The sequence below is a fragment of the Ambystoma mexicanum genome, chromosome 10 (assembly GCF_040938575.1).
Source record: "Ambystoma mexicanum isolate Mex_15411 chromosome 10, UKY_AmexF1_1, whole genome shotgun sequence".
In the NCBI taxonomy this organism is placed as follows: Eukaryota; Metazoa; Chordata; class Amphibia; order Caudata; family Ambystomatidae; genus Ambystoma; species Ambystoma mexicanum.
Window position 1 is genome coordinate 511618426 of NC_090932.1, and position 22787 is coordinate 511641212.

General features: G+C 48.3%; 1 protein-coding gene across 2 annotated transcripts in view; it reads left to right on the forward strand.

Annotated features, from left to right (window-relative positions):
- The window catches only part of RYK (receptor like tyrosine kinase), a 1007965-nt gene that overhangs the window by 149610 nt on the left and 835568 nt on the right, over positions 1–22787 (forward strand). For both annotated transcript variants that reach the window (XM_069618057.1, XM_069618056.1), the window contains exon 2: positions 21492–21613. In XM_069618057.1, the coding sequence (XP_069474158.1) occupies positions 21492–21613 (122 nt within the window). The remainder of the gene's footprint in view (positions 1–21491; positions 21614–22787) is intronic.

A 22787-nucleotide genomic window follows, 5' to 3' on the forward strand; every position in this document is an offset into this window, starting at 1 on the left:
TCGTGGCTGACCCAGCTTCCGCGATGTGTCATGACCCAGTCGAAGTTGTTTGCCTCATCGATATTGGGACCATAAGAGTTCACAATGATGAGTTCGATCCCCTCTAGTATCCCATGTACGAGTAGTGCCCTCCTGTAGTGTCCTTGTAGGTCGATAGTAACTTGAACTTTAGGCTTTTGTTTATCAGGGTGGCCACCCTCTGGAATATGAAGAATACAAAGAGAAGTAACTGTGGCATCCCCATTCACGGGCCCAGCGATTCTCCCTACCCGGGAGGAGGTGGGTTTCTTGGAGCAGAGCAATGTCGATTTTGTGTCTCCGAAGGTATTGGGTTATTTTTCTTGTCTTTGTCGGGTGGTTGCCACCTCTAATATTCCATGAGGGTAACTTGAATGTGACGCTGCAATGACTCTTTGACTTGTTTTAGGACCTCAGTTCCGTTGGCTACGGGCTCCTGCTCGTTTGCGGGTTAGTGTGTGGAAGCCTCCCTTCTGGATCTGTGGGTTATCTTGGAGTTTTTTTTCCTGGCGCTCACGAAGGTGGGCGGTGGAGCTTCGGCTCTCGGCAGGCTTGTCTATCAAACGTTAAACAAATTCTCTCTCCATCGCAGGCAACCCCAAACTTGCCTGACATGTACCCCTTTCCAAAGTCCCAAAACATAACTCTGCTTTGCTTGGGGCGCTGGTGACCTCCCAAGGGTCGTTGCACCGTGTCGAATTTTAGCTATCTGAGATTCCAGGCTGGTGCCCTGGGGGATTAGGTTGATCCCCTTCCCATGGTAAGCTGTGACACGGGGGGACTCTTGCAAGACGTTCTCTCCTCGGAGGTCGCGGGTTTTTCGTTCCGGGTTTACAGCCCAGTTTGTCCAGAAAAGAGTTTGCCTCTTCGGGGGTATTAAAGAATTGGGATTTTCCGTCGTGCTGAAGGCTCAGCTTCGCTGGGAATATCATGGAGTAAAGCACTTGATTATCTTGCAAACGTCTTTTTATCCCGGTGAATGTTCTTCGTTGTGCCTGGACTGATGGGGAGAATTGTAGGTTGTCCCTGTCGTAGTTTAGGTCTCCCTTCTCTCTGGCAAGGCGCAATATCGTGTCGCGGTCTTTATAGTTAAGAAGTTTAGCTATGATCGGACAGGGTGGCGTCCCAGGGATGGGGAGTTTGGCGGGGACTCTATGGGCTCGCTCTACTATGAACAGGTTGGAGAGTGCCGGGCGGCCGAACAATGTTGTGCAGATTTGTTCTACGTAGTCCTCCATTTTTGTTGTGATTTGGTGTTCTCACCCATGAATCCTGATGTTATTTCGACGTGAACGCCCTTCGAGATCTTCATTCTTGGCCGCTACGGCCTTCATTTGTGTTTCCATTGTTGACGGCCTCGATGCCAGAGAGTGTGTGATCGTCTATCGCCATGTTTGTCCAGTCGGTGCTGGATCTGGTCGACCTTTGCAGATAGGTTGCCGAGCTTGCTATCGATGTCGGATTTGAGCTCGAGGAGGATTCCTTTGATGTGTATGGATTGGTCGGCGCCGTTATCGAGTTGCAAGGTATCCTCTGGATCGGCTGCTTGGATGTTTGGTATAGGTGTTTTAGCCGCTCATCCTGATTCGAACGTGAGTTTTCTGTGATTTGTCGGTTTTCCCCATTTTTGTGAGCTGATTCATCTCTGCTGTATAGATCCTTCCACTTTCTTGGATCTTCAGGATTGAGGAGGGGGTTTGGGGACGTATGACCCTGTGAGGAACGTCGGTGCATGGTTGAGGCTGCAGGCCTAGTTCACGGTGCAGATAGTTCTGCCCAGTGATTGTGTGCAGGAGGGGGGGAACCCCCGAGGCTGTAGAGGCGGCGCTGGAAGTCCTTGCCCAACTTGGGGTGCTGTTGTGGGGTTGAAGCGCTGTGGGGGGGTGCCTGTGTGATGGTGCGGGGCTCTTCCTTCCGTTAGTTGGGGGGGGGGGCCTTTGCCCTGGTCGGGGTCTGCATCTGGGCAGGCTGCCAGTCCAGGTTGATGATGATTTATATATTTTATTTTTTTTATTTCCCCGCCTGGGTCTGGGGGGCGGGGAGGAGGGGTGGTTGTCAGTTTTGACACCGGATGGCCCCGTTATGTGGTCACAGCGTTGTTGGGGCCCCTTCTGTGGGCCCGTGGGGGCGAGTCCTCCCCAGGCTGCACCACAGATGTTGCCGGGCTACACCTCGCTTTACTCCCAGGGCCCTCCGCGGCCCCGCATGAGGGGAGTCACTTCCGCTGGGCTTTGCCGGGTTGCCAAGGCTAGGCCCTGCTGCAGTCTTCTTCGGGGGCGGAGGAGCGGCTATGCTGCTGTGAGGACGTGGTGCTCTCGATGCCTGGGTTTTCTCGTTGTGTCGGGGGGAGCGCCCCGGGGCAGAAACAGGTGTAGATGAGCCTGGAATCTATCTTTTTCAGGATTTATTAGGAGTGCGACGCCGGAGCTCTCTAGGGAGCCGCCATCTTGAATGGCTCTCTAGCGCCCTCTGTTACGCACAATTCTAAAGTGCACATATACTAGTGGTTTCTTGGCGCTAACATAGATTATAGAAAGTCGCAGACTATAAACACTTGTCTGCTGCAGAAAGTATCATTCTTTAACGCCTCTGATAATAATAATAATTTGGCACTTATATAGCGCTACGAACCCTCAGGTATCTGAGCGCTGCTTATTATTACCCACGGTGTGTGGTGCTCATTTATCGACCTCGGAAGGATGAAAGGCTGAGTTTGGCCTTGCCGGGATTCGAACCTGCGTTAGCAGGCTCTGCACGGATGTCAAAGCGAGCGCTCTACTCGCTGTGCCACTTGACCGGCTATAACGGTTAAGTTTGCAGAGAAAGGCAGGTAGTGGTGGATGTAAGGGGGGTGGGGGGGGAGAATTTCTTAAGGAAGTGCCAAGGACAAAAAGAACCACAGTTTCAGGCAGAAAGCAATATAGGCACAAAAACGCTCGGATGGGGGGGGGGGCGGCAGTGTGTGTGGCTTGAATCTTGAATAAAGATACCTCGGACTAGAATGTGAAGAGGGAGTGGTAGACAGTACAGTGTGTTTTTGGAAAAAACCTGTTGATGAGCAGGGAGCTGGGCAATAAAAGGGGGATCTGGATGGAGAGGCGAAACCCAGAAATCGGACTGGCAGCATAGTTCTGTAAAGCCAGACGAAGTTTGAGACAGGAGGGAAGCCTCGAATATAAAGAATTGGAATATTTCAAACAGGACTGAAGTGCTGAAGCTGTAAAACTACGGCCTGACAGAAAACATTCTGTTAATTTGGTTGAAAACCCAAAGATGGTGATCAGAGGTTGTCAGTAAAACTATAATTAAACTTTAAAGCAGGATTCCCAAGTGTTCATAATATCCCATTTAGACAGATACTGGCACAAGAATAGAACGGGGTGTTTAGTGTCATTTTGTTTCCTGAATAAATGGGTTTATGGGATTTTTCCAGGAGCAAAACAAAAATAGCCTTTTTGTTTTAACAAGTTATATTCTGGGAGCGAACACGTTCCTTGTGCTGCCTCGTGTTGGGGCTCCACATCCGGTACTTTCTACTGACTCAAATGTGCATTTAGTTATAGGTTGGTTTAAAATCTAAAGCACGTTGCCCTCCCTTTCTGCCAAACCATTTTTCTTGTTGAATAACTTAATTCAGTTTTTTGTTGCTTCTTTGTGATTGATGGCAAGATATGCACGAGTTACAGGGTCATCTTCTAGTGCTTGCCCATATTGCTTAGGTATTTCAGACACTTAAATCATGTGTACGTCGAAAACACGTAATTAGACCAGTCAGTGGGATACTTTTTGCTTCCCAAACTTTTTTTTAAGCTATTCGTTCTTTACCGACTTATATGAAGGACAGGAAGAAGCACGATATATACATCTGCTTTGTTGTGCGAGCCCATGTTGATGGGTGTAGATTCTTGTGCCAGGCATCTGAGAAGATTTTCAGAAGGCAAGTCATTTTCTAATTTTAGAGGGCACAAAGCATGCATGTTGGGCAGCACGCACACACAATGTAGTAAAACGTGTGTGAATAAAGCAGGGCTTCCCATAAAAAGGAAGGATGCTGCGCTCAGCATACGCATCCAAGTGGAGAACTGCGTCCAGCAGGATGCATGGTTATGTCCTACGCAGTATGTGTAATCTGTGTCCTCCAGTTTTTACTTGAAGGATGCAGCACCCACCTTTCTATCAACAGACCGACTTTGGCTCTATCCAGACTGAGCATGGCATCTTGTGCTTCCACTACCTCTTATGAGCCGGCTTCGCAATGCCAGTGCACGCACTCCACCAGCTCATCTACACGGCCATCCCAGAGAGATTCTCCCACACACACCACACCCCACACCACCCCTCCCCTCACACATATTCAATAATGGCACAGGACCCGTGGGAGATGGCAACACATGGTCTTGTTCAGTCCATTTGTTTTCGTTTGCGTATTGTAATTTCAATTATTTTAAAAGCATGTTTTACAAAATACTTGTTTTTTTTTTGCATCAACATGTTATTCATTGAAACATTTCAACCATACCATCTATATAACGACAATTCAGTGTTAAAAATCAAACGTGTAATATAAATCTCACAATTCATGCATACATCTTCCCAGCTCTACAGATAAGGGGGATATCAGCCACCTTTACTCCCTAAAAATGGGCAAATACTCCCACAAAATAAAAATAGGGAGTAAAAATACTCGCAAAAAATAAGAGACTTGTAGAATCTTGCGTACCTGCTTTTATCCTCATCGCTCCATGGATATGTTTGGACCAGTAGTACACGTAGTTCTACAGGAATAAATTACTATTTTAACTGACTTATTGTAGTAAACATAAACATGTATCTTCTAATGTGCGTTAATAACTAGGTGCAAATAAATAAATATTACAAAAATTCAGTTTTTCAGTTGAAACATTTTGACTCGCTTATAAAATACTTTCATTGTGGACTGGATTTACACTTTTAATCCCCAAAAAAAAGATACATTTTTCTCCCAACTTTAAAAAATAGGGAGTAAAATATTCATAATCCCACTTGCAAATCTTATCTGGAGTACTGCAGCTTCCCACAAAGCACACATCTCACAAAAGAAAATATAGACAACATATACACCATTCCTACATTACATATATTGTGCAAAACATAGCAATTGTGTGCAACAAAGGCAAACACTTTTGGACCACTATTAAATGTGGCCCGGCACCCTAAATATATTCAACCGTGTGCCGCTATTTCAACAAATGCCCGGCGGCTAATCGCTTGGCTCCTAAGGCTACACTTTCGTTTGACAATATCTAATTAGTGATGAAATTTGTGAACACTTTTTGCTTAACAGCCTACTCAAGTTTTGGCCTTGTGGATAATATTTCAGAACAACCACATCCCCTGCCACACCACTTCAGTCGGCGAGTGTTTTTCTCTTTTATTCTTTCTTTTTTAGAGGTTTCTTGATCTCATGAAGTCACCGCAGAAGGCCGTTATCCTCAGAGACGCCATCGGGGAAGTCATTCCCGCCATGCTAGAGGCACCACAGACGCCTCCTTCGGGCCCCCAGGCCCCAGTGCAGCCGCCTCCTCTGGCTCCAGAGCCAACTTTGCAACCTCCGCCGCTTCCTCAGCCTCCGACTGCGGTCCCTGTACCCCAGCCTCCGTCACAATCTACTCCTCGTCCTGCACAAGATCCGCAGGATGAGGAGGAGCATGAGGAGGAGCATGAGGATGAGGAGGAGGAACCGGACACGCCATCCTCAGCCAGGGCCTTCCACGAACGTCTTGCTGGGCTGGCGGAGTACCTGGGCCTACCCCAACTCAACGTCGAGCAGCCGGCAGAGGGGTTTGTGGCTGTAGTCCTCACACGACGTCCCTCTGCCAAATCGGGGATTCATATGCAGACCGATGTAGTCTCCCTGGCCAGGAAGGGCTGGCTCAAACCCCACTCTGCCCAGCCGGTCAATCGACGCCTGGACGCCAAGTACAGGCAGGTAGCGGGGGGGATACACTCTTGCTCTCGGCCCATCCTCAGCCATACTCCTCGGTGATCGCTGCAGCATCACTATACTCCAAACCCCAGTCGTCCTCAGCCTCTGCCTCGGCAGCGCTGCTAGGCAAGGAGGAGAAGATCTTGGAGGCGTATGGCAAGAAACTCTATTCAAACTCCTCTTTACATCTACATCAGGCCAACGCTGATGCCATGCTGGCAGCCGCCAACCAAAAATTATGGTGGGAAATTGCGGACTTCCTCCTGGAACTCCCCACCCAGAGCCGATCATGCTTTAAGGCAGAGTGAGCTGAGGCCAAGCTGGTCGCGCATGACCTCATGGAATCCACAGTGGCCCAGATTGACAACTCAGGCCGTGCCATCTGTATTGCCACGGACATGAGAAGGACAGCCTGGCTCCGGCCAACAAAATTCAACCCGGATGTCCAGGAACGCATACTAGATCTTCCATTCGAAGGGGGGGTGGCGGACCTCTTCCACTCCTCTACAGACGAAGAGCTGGACAAAAAGAAACAGCTCACAAACAGCTAAGTTTTTGCCCATCCTTACAAAGACCACGCCCAAATCGTACACTCAATCTCAGCAGCGCTCAGAAAGAGGTCGTACATATGGAGGGTTCCGTGGCTTCCTGGAGCACAAATCCAGGAAGCCGGACCGCTCGCTGTCTCAGAACCGGCGCAAGCAACAAAAAGGGGGGGGGGAGTAAGGGCTTTTTCCAGTCCCCCCTCATCAACAGCCTTCGATTGAAAGAAGGCATGACACGCCCCTTCGGGTCCACATGTCTCTGGTGGGTGACAGGCTTGCTCTCCATGCACATTTCTGGTGCCAGAATTTCGCGGACCCCTGGATCTTCTCCGTAGTATCCACATGGTACGGCCTTCCTATCCCAGCCTCTGCTCCGTCCTCCCCTCCTCTCCCACAGGTTGGGACAGCAACTCTTTTGGCAGAGAGATCTGGTCGCTCTTAGAGAGCCAGGCAGTGGGGGAAGTCTCGGCCTCCCAGTAAGGCTTTGGCTTTTACTTCAGGTGTTTCACCATTCAGAAGAACCAGGCGGGCCTGAGAGTTTTGCTGGACCTTTCCAACCTCAACCTATCCTTGCCCCTGCAAAAATTCAAGATGGTTATACAAGCTTTTATAGCAGAGACATTGGACCCGGGAGACTGGATGTGCTCCCAGGATCTGAAGGACGCATACCTACACGTCCCGATTTGGCATCCCCATCGTTCTTTCTTACGGTTCAGGATCATGGGCTACCATTTTCAATACAAGGTCCTCCCTTTTGGCCACAGCTCGGCCCCCAGGGTCTTTACCAGACTCATGAATGCAGTGGTGGCCCTCCTCAGAGCGCAGGGCCTCCACATCTACCCATACTTCGACGACTGGCTCGTCAGGGCTACATCTCCGGAAGCGGTTCACCACTCTTCCCATGCCCTTATGAACACACTGCATGATCTGGGCTTCTCGATCAATCTCAAGTCACAGCTGCAGCCGACGCAGATGCTGACATTCTTGGGCCTCATCTCGGACACATGCTCCGATAAAGTATTGCCGTCGGAGGACAAAATCTTGGCCATCAAGAGGGCCACCGCCCACTTTCGCAGCGGAGGTCTGGGTCTTCTGGCAGCGGTCTTTATTAGCCGTTCCGCACACAAGACGAAGGATGAGGAGGATTCAGCTGCACTTCGGGGCCTCATGGAATCAGGAGCAGGGCTCTCAATCCGAGATGATCGTTTCTCCATCTCTTCACCCGGACCTGACTTGGTGGTCCAGAGACTGCAACCTGCGGAGGGCCAAGCCCTTCGGGCCACCCTCTCGGCAGGCCACCATCACCACGGATTTCTCGCTCGAGGGCTGTGGAGCCACCCTGGACGATCTCTCGGTCCACGACACCTGGACTCGACAGGAGCAGGAATACCACATCATTTGGCTAAAGCTGAACGCCATCTGTCTGGCGCTCAGGGCATTCCTTCCACTTCTCAGGGGCAAGGATGGCCTCATCCAGACGGACATCTCGACCAGCATGTACTACATCACCAAGCAGGGAGGCACCAGATCCCTTCCTCTGTACAGACTGGCGATCAGCATGTGGGAGTGGGTCGTGGAAAATGACATTTACCTTACGGCAGTCCACCTCCGGGGGAATCCAACCTGGAAGCAGACAGGCTCAGCAGACTGGGAGTGGACAATTATGAGTGGCAGCTAAACAACCTCGTGATTCAGGAGATTTTCAACAGGTGTGGTCACCCCCAGGTGGATCTCTTCTCCACCTGGCACAACAAGAAGTGCCCCCAGTTTGCATCCTGGCAAGGTCAGGGCCCCGGCTCTCTGGGCGACGCATTTCATCTCCAGTGGACTGGCATGAAAGCCTATGCCTTTCTGCCCACTCCCCTGATTCAGAGAGTAATTTGCAAAATCAAGGAGTCTCACCAACTCCTAATCATTCTAATAGCTCCATGGTGGCCGGCCAGGCCATGGTTTTCGGAGAAGCCTGGTGCACTGCTCTTATAAGGCCACCTTGGCCTATCTGCAGGCAAATACATGCATTATCTAGGCAGCTTGGAAGGATTAAACCTGCTCGCAATACAGGAGGAAGAGGACTTGGTTCTGTTATTGATGCTTTGAGAATGTTAAGAATCCTCACAGGCTCCTTTTGATGTTCTTTGTTTCATATCGGATTAAGCCTCTTCTGGCCTTTACAATCCTGCAGGGCCTTTTTTTTTTTGTTTTTTTTTTGGGCTACTGGCCCCTGTCTCAACTAAACCACCAAGTTGGCTGCTGAGGAGGAGGTTTGGTCTAAGTGCCAATTTTATGGCTTGTCTTTCCCTGAGGCACCCCATCAATCCTCTGTGTGATCTTAACTTAGTATTGATGGATATCTGCCATAAACTGTTGAAGCCATGTGCAGCCACATATATTCGACTATTTTCCAGGAAAGGTGCTTTTCCGGTGGTAATCACATATGCAAGAAGAATTGTTGGGATCCAAGACTTTTTGGATGCGGAACCCTTTGCAGTGTTCCTTTTTAAAGATGGTTGTCTTGCGTATGCATCCCGTCTTTGTCCCAAGCTATATCAGAATTTCATTTGAATCTGGAGATCTCCGTTGAGGTGGTTTCTGAACCCCACACCTTGAGCGCATATGGTCTTTTATTGCCTGAATGTGAAAAGGGCTAACACATTTTAACTTGGCAGATTGCTAGGTGGATATTTTCGTCCATTGTGAAAAGTTACTCCATGCAAGGTTTTCTTCTGCGGGACTCCACAGCTATCTAATGAGGGCAAAAGTGTCCTGTCATGTTTCAATGACCTGTTCCCTTGGACACGATTGCTAATGCACCTTCTTGTGCTCACACCTTGAGCCTTCTGTGGGAATTACTGGCTGGATGGGAGTTTCTGGGCATATTGTCAGTTGACAGTGGTCCTCCTAAACCTGGTCAGCAAAGTTGAGTTGGGCCTTCCTTTCTGTATGTTTGGGCTTGGAAATCTCACAGGAGTATGGACGGAAGGGGACTGGACACATGAGTAAGAAAGAGTTGCTTACCTTAGCTACTACTGTACTGCAAGTCCATCTTACTTTTTGATCCATTTGTCCTTACACCTTCTCCTTTTACCCCCCCTTAAATAGCCATGAGTGAGATACTGAAATGGACGGATGTAAACCATCTGAGTGGTTATGTTTGTGGCAGGGCTTTAGGAGGTGGGGCCATGACCGCCAATGCACTCTGCTTCACATAAAAACTAATGGACACGTTTTAGTGCTGCAAAAAGCACTCTTGGGCCATCTCAGTCTGTCCGACTGCCCCACAAGTATGGAGGAAAGGGGACTATGGACTCGAAATACAGTAGTCGCAACAGTTAATCACTTTTTATATTCACTTATTTGGCACATTTGCTAGGTAAAGACATTTTAAAAGAAAAAAGCTAAGCAATCTATGTTAAATATATATTTGTTCTGTTCGACAGATTGCATGAGAAAAAAGCATTGCCCAAATATTTTGTCTAAACCGAATCCACGCACGCCTTGTCTGTACACTAGATGAGAATACCATTGTGTAAGTCTATAAAAAAGACCAGTGGGACCTTTTTTAGTTTTTTTGTTATTCACTAAACCATTGTAGTTTTCATTTGTTAAATACAGCGGATGGGGTCGAGTTACTGAGGTCACCACACTAAAATGATGCACGCAGATCGCTTTAGTTGACAACAAACACGATTTGTCGTACCCATGTTTTGGCCGGTTGTTAGACAACTTAACATTCTCCATGTTCAAAGGGCAATGAAGTCGGGCTGTTATGTTGGAATGGGGCTCAAGAAGTACTCGAGAACGCCCCCTCTGGATAGATGATTTCAGCACTAAACGAGTCTGTTTGGACCACTGTTAAATCCATGCAAACGCATTGCATTGTTTGGTTAGCCTTGTTTTATTAAACATCTTTTGGAGCCCCAAGAAGGCCTATTCTTCCCCCTGCTGAAACTACACTGAATCCGAGTAATGAAGCGCTCGGTATCTTTCTAGTGTCAACGTTCTTGCAAAGATTAGTCTTGGCAGTGCTTTCATCCATAATGAGTCTTTGAAAGTTAGTTTCGCACTCTGGTAACCTTCTGAAACCATAATTACACTATCACTAATTCAGGCCCACCAGACCCATCCAGTTGACTAGTTTCACTAGATGCGGTGAAAAAAAAAACTACATTTCTAATTTGAAATATACTTTATTTACAATATAAAGAAAAAACAATTTTGAAATGGACAAAACATTAATGAGTAATCTGTTTTAATCTAGAAAAATGTGTTTAGCTTGAAAAGTACACCTCGTAATGAAATTAGGGATTTTGAAAAAAAAACAAAGCACATGAGCAGAAATGGGGGAATTGCACTGAATTCGCTCCGTTGGTGTAAGCCCATTGCGCTCCCGGAGCCCTTTCCCCTCTCCACATGCTTTCAACCCTTTTCCACTTTCACCTATACTTCTCACACTTAGTCACACATTCTTCTACTCTCATTAACCTTTCATTCACCTCCTTTAACTCTTCATACACACGATCTGACATCCAAGCAGCCTCCAATGGGTGGTCTTGGAAAAGAAGCAATTAACCAGCTTTATTTTGTCCAACTTTTTTTATTCGTAAACGAGGCACATTTTCATCCCTGCGCCGAACACCGCACATACTCAACTGGTTTCCAGTTTTATTCTTTGCATTTTACTATATTTTCGCCTTCTTTGTTGCTATTTTGTAACCGCATCTACTGAGTTATCTACACTGTGAAGAAATATTTCCTTGTTTAGTCATGAACTCCACTTAGCCTTGTTCTATCCAACTTGCTGACGCTGTCACACGCAGCTAACAAGTTTCACGTGCCATGCGTGCGAAGGCTATGCTTATTCTTCTTCTTGCTGATAGACTTTTATCCATCAGCAGTGATTTTGGATACCGAGGCTTGAGCCTCATTACTCCATCTTCTCGGGTTGAGTATGTAGTCGTGGGTTTGTATTCTTCTTGGTCTGTTTGGTCTTGTCACAGTAGAGCTGGTTTCAAAGGGTCTTTGCAGTGATGGGAAGCGTCCATCCCACGCATGGAAAGGGAACATTTGAGATCTCTGCTCTCGCACTCAAAGAACCTTCCCTCCGTGATCATGCGGGATATCAAAGTTTGCCCATATACTGGCACACTGCCAGCCTGAACACCTCACCATGAAAACAGCCCTCTAAGCTATGTGGCGCACACTCACAGCACTCTATTCCCTCTCACTCATTCAGTAGTCTTTGCTTTTAAGAGTTCGTTTTATACTCTATCTGCCAAGTGCTCCAAACTTTAAACTTACAGAAGTAGTACGGAAAGGGCATTTTAGACGGTGTCAAATACTTTGGAATGGGAACTATTTTTTAAATACATTTTATAATTTTAAAACCGATATTTTTATTGTAATACTTTCTCTGAAGTTATTTTTTGTACACGAATATATGTACATTTTATCTCTGCATTTCATCTCTGCTGATAAGATCGGGAAACACATACGCAGGACTCATCTTTATAGTTTTTTATGCATGTCTCTGGTTTGCACCCATCAATGGAGCAGTGCAGGTAGCATAAAGAGGCAGACACCTGGGTACGTTCTCACGCGCATGCACGCACCTACACCTCTCACCTCCCACCCACCAAGAAAGTTATGGTGTGTTTTAAAAAGATTTGAAAAAAAACCTTTCTTCTGAAATGTGAAAGTCCATTTAAGCCAAGTCACATATGCCACATGCTAGCCATCGCTCGAAGTTCACCTCCAGTTCTGAGCCACAACAGCAAGGCATTGTGGGTATGCAAATTAGTCCAAATGCAAACCTTTTTCTCCAGGAAATTCTTTGTCAGAGGGCAGTGCTAATTCATACATAGCTTAATCAACCCAAGACAGACATTGGAGGTGAACTTCCAGTGATGGCTACCAGGTGGCGTTGTGGAATGTGTGTCTTGGCAGAAATGGACTTTCCTACTTTCACATTTCAGGTGAAAGGTGTTTTTTTTTAAACCCACCATAACTTTCGTGTGTGTGTGTGTGTGTATGTATGTATGTATGTGTATATATATATATATATATATGTGTGTGTGTGTATATTTGTGTGTATATATATATATATCTCCACCAAACTACATAGACTATAAAGATTCTCAACAGGAAGGAACATTTGTGTTTAGACGTTATGCACTTTCCAACATGGCATATTTTAAACTTGAATTGTCTATTCAATGTATTTACTTACTTCTGTCACCAACGGCAAAGATGGACTTGTAAAAGAACAGGCCTTCTATAAATATGCAGTCCTCTTATCACTTATACCAGACGAAGCCCGTGTAGGGTGAAACGCGTCGTATTTTTTTGTGTGTCTAATTTTTGCTACTGCCTTCCCTGTCTAAACCCTGAATTAATAAAGGAATATTTTTGTGCACAGCTGCAATGCCTCAGATTTGGATTGATAAGGATTGATCTATTTTTAACTACAATTCATGATATATTTTATTTATCTCGCGCCCATACACAGGTGTTTCAGAGCGCGAGAGTTCCGCTACGCCCTAGACTGTCATACAGTCTTCCTTTGCTCTCTCTATATATAATGCGTTTGAGATGCTGCTTCTTAATCTAGTATGGCTGGCGTTACCCATCAGTTATAGTGCGAAATGGATAGACCGTCCCTGGTGTCCTTGATTTGTATTCTAATTGAAGAGTATGAAGGAGTATTTGGTAAACTGCTGTGTAAAGTAGACATTCCTTTCCCTTTCGTGTTGAAACATGAAGAAAATTCTAGTCTCCTGATTAATGGGTGACTGCCGTGTCGGCATCCCGCGTTCAATCACTGGAAATATTAGTTTGGGAAATGCGCATGGTTTGGGGTGTTTGGTATGTAGTTGGATCCAGAGAAACGACATTTCGGTGAGGGCCTTTCGTCGCCGGCCGTTAGCCCACGGCACATTTGGCGCATGTGCCACTTTGATGTACCCTGTTTGCTGCGGCAAGCAGGGTGCGCCAAAGGGGTGGGCTAACAGCGCCATATCTTTTTTTTTTCATAAACTTCTTTTTATTCATTTAACGTGGCAGCAAAGAACAGGCAAACAACGCCAGGCAGGTACAATACGAGTACAATAAATATGCAGTACAGGCAAACAGGAGTTACATCGCAAATGAACACAGCCATTGGGCACTTTTATAACATAAACAAAAAGTCAGAAAGCTTTGATGGGGGCGAGAGCCCGGGTCGGTGGGGAGAGGTGGTTAGAGGAGATGTGGCGGTGTCATATTCAGGTCTGACATATAAGATCGGAATCTGAGCCAGATATTCCTGGGCCTAGAGTGGGTAGGTTGTAGGTGAGACCAGGCTTCGTCCGAGGCCCACGTGACCGCTCTTAGCCATTGGGCGTGCGTGGGAGGCAAGGGGCGAAGCCAACACAGTAGGATGGATCGAACAGCGAGAAGCATGCAGAGGCCAGCTAGTTTTTTGGAGTTCTGGGGGAGGCCCGGGAGGTCATGAGAGGCATACCACCGGGGAGGGACTGATGGGATGGTCGTGCATAGCCGACACCATCGAGCAGACTGCCTCCCAAAACTGTGAAAGGCGGAGACAGGACCAAATCATATGAATGTAATCCGCCACATCCAGGCCGCACCTAGGGCAGCTAGAGGGGTGATCACTGGACATGCGGTGCAATCTGATCGGGGTGTAGTGGAACCTATGTAGGACTTTAAACTGTATCAGTTTGAAGCGGGAGTTGAGACACCCGGTGTATGCGATCACACAAGTGCGCCCAGCGCTCATCAGACATTTCAACACCAAGGTCCACCTCCCACGCCCGCCTCAGTTTAGTGAATTCTGGAATAGATCTGGATTGCAGCATAGTATATAGTCTAGATATTTTATCTCTAGTGGGTGAGGGGGAGGTGAGTTCCTCGATGATGGGGTCGTCCGGTGGTAAAGCTGGGAACATCGGATAGTTACGCTTAAGGGTCCTGCGAAGGGATGAATATTGGAGCCATACACTCTGGCCTCTCCTTAAGGGCAATGGGAGGTCGGGCCATTCGACAAATATACCCTGATCAAACACATCGCGCAGCAACTCATATCCCGCCTCAGCCCAGCGTTGGACCATGGCCGATGGCACCCGTGGGACCCCCGGTAGGAAGTTCCAGAGAGGGAGGTTACCATGGAAGGTGTGAGCAGTACCGGACAATTTCCATGTTTTTGCCAATGCCGGGGATCTGCAGGCGACCGGACTCTGAGTCAGCACCAGAGGGGTGGGTTGTATCACCAAGGCGCGAATGTCACGGTCACAGACCGCAAGTTTCTCGAGTCTGACATGTTGGGGGGAGGGGGGAATCAGTTGCGTTAAACCAGTAGGATGTATATTGGATTTGGGATACCAGCCAGTATTTACGGAAGTCAGGGGCACCAAAGCCCCCATATAAGCCATAGGGGTAGATAAGGTATCCAGTTTAAGGCAGACCGCACCCGAATACCAAAGGAAGGAATTGACCGTGCGAGTCAGTTCCCGGAAGAAAGCCCCCCTGGCCACAGGGGGGGATATTGGCGAACTTGTAGAGTAACTGGGGCAACACCACCATTTTCAGCAGGCCTATCCTGCCTGCGAGGGATATCAGGAGTTTGTCCCAGGCTAAGACCTTAGATGACAAATGTGTGAGATACTTTTGATAGTTCTCGTTGAAAGTCAGCGCTTGATGGCGCGTCATCTCGATCCCCAGGTAGGTGAAAGTAGACTGGGCCCATGTAAACCCCTGGGTATCAGGAGGGGGGGGGGGGAGTGCATTCTGTAAGAGGGAAAAGTGTAGATTTCGAGCAATTCACCTTAAGGCCAGAGATTCGGCCAAAATATTTGACGTCTTCCAGTATTGGGGATAAGTTGACGGAGGGAGAGCGTATAAGCAACAAAGCATCATCGGCATATAGAGACGCTATGTCCGCCTGGCCCGCCGTGCAGAGTCCTCTGTGCGTGGAATCGGCAGAGCATGTCAGCGAAGGGCTCTATTGCTATGGCGTAGATCAAGGGAGAGAAGGGGCATCCCTGTCTCGTCCCCCTGGCGATCCCAAAGAGGGGGGAGCAGCTGTCGCCGGTACGGACCCTAGCCACGGGGTCAGAGTAGAGCAATCTGACCCAGGAGAGAAAAGAGGGACCAAATTTACAGCTCTCGAGGACCCGCCACAAATACCTCCATGAAACCGAATCAAAAGCCTTTTGCATGTCGAGCGTGGCCGCTACCGCATGTGTCTCGGGGTTTATTCTGTTAATTATATTAAAGAGACGCCTAAGGTTCAGAGAGGTAGAGCGACCGGGGATGAAGCCCCCCTGATCCGGATGGATGATAGATGGCAAGAGGGGAGCCAACCGGAGTGCTAGAGCCTTAGCGTATATTTTGACATCGCAATTTATAAGTGAGAACGGGCGGTATGAACCGCATTGTGAGGGGGGTTTACCAGACTTAAGTAGTACCGTAATTGTGGCTTCACGGAGTGAAGGGGGAAATACACTGGCTTCAACCGACTCCTCCCAGAGAGCCAACAGGTGAGGGAGCAATAGTTGTTTATAGCGCTTATAAAATTCAACTGGGATACCATCCGAGCCAGGGGCCCTCCCCAAGGATAAGGAGTCCACCGCATCAGAGAGCTCCTAGAGCGTAAGTGGGGAATCCAGGGAACCCGCGGACTCCAGAGAGAGAGTCGTCAAAGGAAGGGTATCAAGGAAGGAGTCAATCTCCGCCGCTGGCACCTCATCAGAGTTGGAATATAGGGTTTCATAGAACGTGAAAACTTCCGTATTGATGTCTTGTGAGGTGACAGCCATAGAGCCGTCCGGTCTCTCAATCCCAAGTATATGCGGGGACCCCATCTCGTGACGGATAAGTCTCGCCAGAAATCGGCCAGGGCGCTTGCCCTCCCCGTATCTTCTCACCATGCCAGGGTTATCCAAGAATTTTTGTTTGCGCTCCGCCAGGGATCGGAACCTATCCAGCTCCACCCCGATGTCAGCCAGGGTTCCCGGAGTGGAGTGGAGTGAAGTGAACATTGAGCCTCCAGGGTCGATAACTTAGATTCACTCTCTGCGGGGTTTCTGCGGATCGATTTAAGGACACCGTTCTCCTTCGACAGCGCCATCCCTCTAATATAAACCTTGAAGGTCTCCCACAGAATGGCCTGCGATCTTACCGAGCCTGTGTTTGTCTCGAAGAACTCCTCGATGGATAGCTCGAGCTCAGAACAAAACTCTGGGTCCAGCAGGGAAAGAGGCTTCAGCCTCCAACGTCGGGTACAGCCCGGATCGGCCCCCAATCCATGGTAATGGTCACAGGAGAGTGGTCAGACAGGGTCCTGGGGAGAATCTGTAGCTGTATGACATTCTTAACTAGTGCGTTGGAGATCACCCATCTGTCAATACGGGAATAAGAATCGTGGACCGAAGAGTAGAAAGAATAAATGCGGGAATCCGGGTAAAAGAACCTCCATGCATCAACCATGGCGAGACGGGGAAGGGACGATAGTGCAGCGTAGGCTGCTCTAGAAAGTTGACGAGGTTTGGACCCAGACCTGTCGAGGGCTACATCGAAAATTGTGTTAAAATTCCCCCCCCCTCCCTCCCCCAAGAGGATGGGGACAAGAGGGAAGCCATCGAGAAGGGACGAGATCTGTACATAAAAATCTGGATCATCTATATTGGGACCATAAATGTTCAGCAGGACTATCTCCTTATTTTGAAGCGTAGCATGAAGCAGTACATATCTGCCCTGAGGGTCTATGTGTGAGGAGATGAGAGTGAACTTGAGACTCTTATGGATGAGGGTCATGACCCCATGGCTTTAGGAAGAGAAATCGGTGGAGAATCTGTGGGGGCCCCAAGATTTGGCAAATCTCATGCACTGTTCCGTGCGGGCATGTGTCTCCTGTAAGAAAAGAACCTTGGATCCATGACGTTCAGCCTGCAGCTGCCTCATCTTTTTGTAGTTACCCAACCCCCGAACATTCCAGCTCATAAAAGTCAGTTCGCTCCCAGACATTGATACGGGGACGAATATATCAGAGAAAATACCAATAGCCAATGGGCCAATTTAGCGGCCCTGCAGTAACAGTCGTTGAGTACCACCTCGCGGTCCGTAATTGCTGCCAACGCCAAGCTTTTTGTAACATAACCCCCAACATGTTCCACCCCCACCCACATCCCTCCCCCAAAGAGAGGGATGGCAATCCCAAAACCCCTCAACAAAAACCAAACCAAAGGCATCAGCGCCTGGGGGCCAGTAGGCAGGATTGGCCGTGTCTCTCCGGGCAACGGCAGGTCAAAGTGAAATGAAAGGTGCCAACAGTGAGAACTTGTATGTAACTTGGGTGGAGATGTTGCACATGTTGACGCGGCACATATTCGTGACCGTGAACATTCTAAACATGTTACAGAATAGAAAACCAGTGTGACTCCAGTATTGGAAGGTGGCTGGGTGTGGGCCCTCCTTGACTGTTCTAGGTCCTACTGCTATCCTTTAGCCCAAAGGGGGGGCATCAGCCTGGGAAATGTTCGTCCAGGAACTTAGAGGCCTCTTCTGGAAGAGTGAAGAACAACACCCGGTTGGTGTATTCTATGCGGAGTTTGGCGGGGTAGAGCATGGCGTATTTAACTGAGAGATCACCCACCCTGCGCTTTACCGCCAGGAAAGTCTTGCGTTCACGCTGGACGGCCAACGAGAAGTCTGGGTAAAGGTGGATCCTCGCACCGCCTAGTAAGAGCTCACCCTTGAGCCTCGCGGCCCTGAGGAGGGCATCGCGGTCACGAAAATTCAGCACACGGACTATGATGGGCCGAGGAGGCGCGCCAGGCCTGGGTTTAGCCGTTAGGGCTCGGTGCGCACGCTCTATGGAAAATTGCGGGGAAAGTTTGGGTGAATCGAGGAGTGTCAGCAATGTGTGTTCGACGAAATCTTCCATTGATTCATGAACCTCATTCTCGGGAACGCCGATGATACAAAGGTTATTGCGCCTTGATTCCAAGTCCTCGTTCTTCTTTTCCACGTCAAGGACTCGGTTGGAAAGGGCGATGACCTCAGAGCGCAGGGCACCCAATGCATTCTCAGCGGAGCCCACCCTTGTCTCGACCTCCGCCACCCGGCTATCCGTCCTCTCAATATGGGCCTTGATAGAGGATATAGTGCCGTTCATGTCATCTAGTTTTGAGGGGAGTGCGGTGAAGCCCTCCCGAATGAAGTCCATCATGTTTTGAGACTCCGGAGCTATGGCGGATGATGACGCTGTGGGAGCCTGCTCGGTGGTTTCCTCTGGCGATCTCACCGGCGTCTTTGCGAACATATTGATGGAGCTGTGTTTCTTTGAGGCCCCCTTGGTCATCCTGGCGAGGTTGGAGTTCCAATGGAGCAAGGGGGGGATCCCAGCAGCTCAAGAAAGGGAGGTATGGGAACCTCGCAGGGCGTGATGTAGAGCAGGTGATTTTCCAGAGGGGGGGGTCAGCGACTGTGGACCCGTTTATGTGGGGCCTGTTGCGGCCTGTGGAGGTGCAACCTGCCCCCGCAGGTACGGGAGGCGCAGTCAGACGAGATCAGGTGTAGATGACGCAGGGGCTAAGAGTGCTGGTGTGCAGTGGCCGCTGTGAGAGCCGTGGACAAGGTATGGTAGTCCAAGCAAGTCTGTAGGAGGGGTAGGGAAGAGCACCAACCGGCCTTGTGTCCCACCGATGAAATGGACAGGCTGAGGCTCAAGAGCAGCAATGTGGGATGAACTAAACCCTGAGAATCCTCAGGTCAGGAGGCACCACAAAGTAGATGTAATGTGGGTGGCTGGCGTGGCCCAGAGCACCCCAAGTCAATTGCCGGATCACAAGCCAGTCTGCGGGGCAGAGGGACACCCGGGTGATGCAGCTTCAGGGCGAAGCCGACTGTGTTGGGTGAGAGCGCCAGCGTACAGCAACATGAGCCCCAAGTTACAGAGGTGGGCACCACCAGCACTCGGGCCACGGAGTGAGGCGGTACCCCCCCCCCTCCATGCACCACGTACCTTATTGGGCCCGGTGCCCTGCGGTGTATGTCAGCAGGGGAGCGCAGCGCCAGGCGTCCAGGGGAGCGCCGCAGCTCGACCCCTTCACTGAAGTATCCCTGTGGGGGGGAGGGCCTCCAGCAGTCGGCTCCTCCAGCGAGCAGGATCACGGTCCGGGAAGGGCCGGGCCACAGTGGCGCAAAGGACACCCCAAAAGGCGGCGTCGGATTGCGCCGCGGCCGCAGCCTTATGTGCCGCCCCTCCGCGAAAGGAAGGAACGCAGGGTCCGGGTTCTGGGGGAGGCCTCCTAAGTCAGTGAGCCCTGGCAGGAGTGGGTGGGGATCCTCGCTGGAACGAGTGGCGGCCCCGGCAATCAAAGAGGCCCGGCACGTCCCGCAGCCGGAGAAGGACGCTGGCGCGAAGCCACCTCGCAGGTGGGGGAGGGGCGGAGAGATGTCAGGATCTCAGGGTTCCCGGCACCGCTTTGCGTCGGGGTTCGGTTCAGATGCAGCCCAGATCGTCCGCAATCTAGTTGTGCCCACTGAAGTGAAGTATGAATGCAGGAAGGTGCCGCAAAAAGGATCCTGTGACTGCCTGCCGCGGAGAGTCACGTTCAGGCGGCCATCTTGTTCGGCGCTCAACAGCGCCCCCCCTAACAGCACCATATCTGAAATAGACTATCATGCAAAACACTAATAAGTGCAGTGTTGTGGATGACCATTTATTAATGAAATACACGGCCCGCTGAGCAAGTGAAGCTGCAACAGCTTCACTCGTTGAGCATTCCTTCAGCATACTGACATCCAAAACATAGTATTTTGGATGCCAGTATATTTAAGGAATTAATTATTGCCTGTTTAACAAGTGAAGCTATGCTTTTGTCATTGGTGGCTAAAAGTAGTGGGTGCATGGAGAAGATTTGTCCCAATCCGTGGTGAAAGTTAGCTGAAGGACTACTTTGCTGCCTTTATTTAAAACTAGCTGATATACCCACCGTTGCCCAGGCCTCCATTCCCTCATAGGTACAGGTAACTGTGCAACATTTGGTGCTGATTGGTGAAACGGTGTGGAATTGTATAGGATACATACGTGAAGCCACAAACCCACGCCCAAACTTTAACTTTTGCAGAAATCCAGGGAAAGGGGTGGGGTGTCCAGATGTCATGTAGCCAGTAATGTCGGGAGGGCTCTAACAGGTTATTATGCAGAATTTGGTGTAGATTGTTGAAACAGTGTGTAATTGTATAGGGCACATACGCGAAGCCACAAACCCACACATTTTCACTTGTGTATATATATTATTCCTGGACTAGGGTATAATGGGCCACCAAAAGGCATTTGAATTGGCTTTGACATCATTGCAGCATTCGTGTGTAGTAGTGATACAGCACAGCATGTTAATGCATCATCCAGTGGAAAAATAAAGGGGACTGCTGTGAGTTGACATTCCATAGACTTGAGGAGTTTGCAGCAATTTCAACCTCTTTCTCACATCTGCAATGATCTATTTACTCCTTGTAGCCTTGAGTAGCCAACAGCTACAAGTAGCTACATTCGACTTCCAAGGTCTACATCTGTGATACAAATATACCTGTTTGACAGTGATTGGGAATGTGTCAAAGGGTTCATTTAAAACGTTATGGGTCAGATGTAATAGACACATATCTAGTTTGCATCGTAGTTGAAAGTTAGATTTGAGGCACAACGTTTACTAGCTCCTTGCTCCAGCATGGGCAAGGAGCAAGAGGCAGCTCCTTCTTGCTGGGTTATGCCTGATAGTCATACGTCGCTTTTAGCACCTTGTTATCAAATCTTTATTTCATTGCCTTTGGCTTAGACAATTAAGTGATTTAAGTCCTGTATTTTGAAACTGAAAGCATATTGGTCATTTTATTTCCCTTTGTTACAACCTGTTCATACTGTGCAGAGAAGAATCTTTTCATTTTTTGTTCTCTTTTTCTGCCAGGTCTTGATGCAGAACTTTATTATGTGAGAAATGATATCATTAATCAACATGCACTCTCATTCAATCTATTGGTGCCCACCGAAACCAACAGCCTCCACTTTAGCTGGCAAGCTAAATCCAAGGTAAGAAAGGACCATCCTATTCATTCGTTGTAACCTGAATATTAGTTGAGGGGCATCTGTTAAAATAACCTATGCCTGATGATTTTGTTGTGAAATAAGAAATAAAGAGTACAAAAAAAAATAGAAAAAAATAACCTAGTCTGTAGGATTTTGAATGAAAGGAAGGTATGCCTACTGGTTATGCTCTGATAATGAAGCATACAATCCTGTACTAACAAGTGTTTTGTCTGAATATGTGGCAGAGGGCCTGTGTGATGTCATTAATCCAAGATGGCAGCCATTGCAGATACTAATTTAGTTTTTGAGCTGCAACTGCTTATTTTGATAACTTTTTACCGTTTTCGAGATAAAAGCCTTGTAAATTATTTCTACTTCATTGCAAACCTTTGACTGGATCCTCACAAAATTAGAAAGTGTGAAATAATTTGCAACTTTCTCGTTGTAATATGCTATTTATTAAAACGTCAATAGCTATTTACATTTGAAGGGAGATATTAAGGTTCTAAAGGTCATCTAAGGAGTTCCAGAGTTCATTTTAGAGCGTTTTTAAACACAATTTACTTGCTGTATAAGCGCCTTACAAATGCACAATAAATAAAATAACACATTTTTATCATCTTCAAAATCGACATCACAGAGCGTTTTGTCGCCACCATAATAGCACAGTTCTATGCACCTTAGTGGCTGAGCTCGGCATTTGCAATGCACAGCAAACTGTCCCAGCTGAATGATTGATTGATTGTGGTGCGCATGGAATCATACGCGTAATGGGAGAATATTGATTATCTGCCTTCTCCCACCCGAATTGTAATGGCTTTGGGAGATTAGAGTGTTGATCATCGCCACACCATCACCTGGTAATGAGTACTTTAGATATATGGTATTGGAGAGGCTCTTGTTGGCGGCAGATTTTAACTTTGCATCACTTTTTTTTATGTGAACATCCACCAAGGCAGTTGACCAATTTCCGAAATCGTCATTCCTGGCGAGTACACTTGACAAATGAATTGCTCTTTCAATCGTTCATCTTCCTTCTTCAATTCTTCTAGACACCCAAGTCTTCCCAAAGCTTCAAGGGTTTATTTTTCTTAAGTCTTGAAAACATTCCAGAAATATATTTTTCCTTTCTTCATAAAGCACCCATTAACATCATACCCTGAAAGAGCATGGAGGC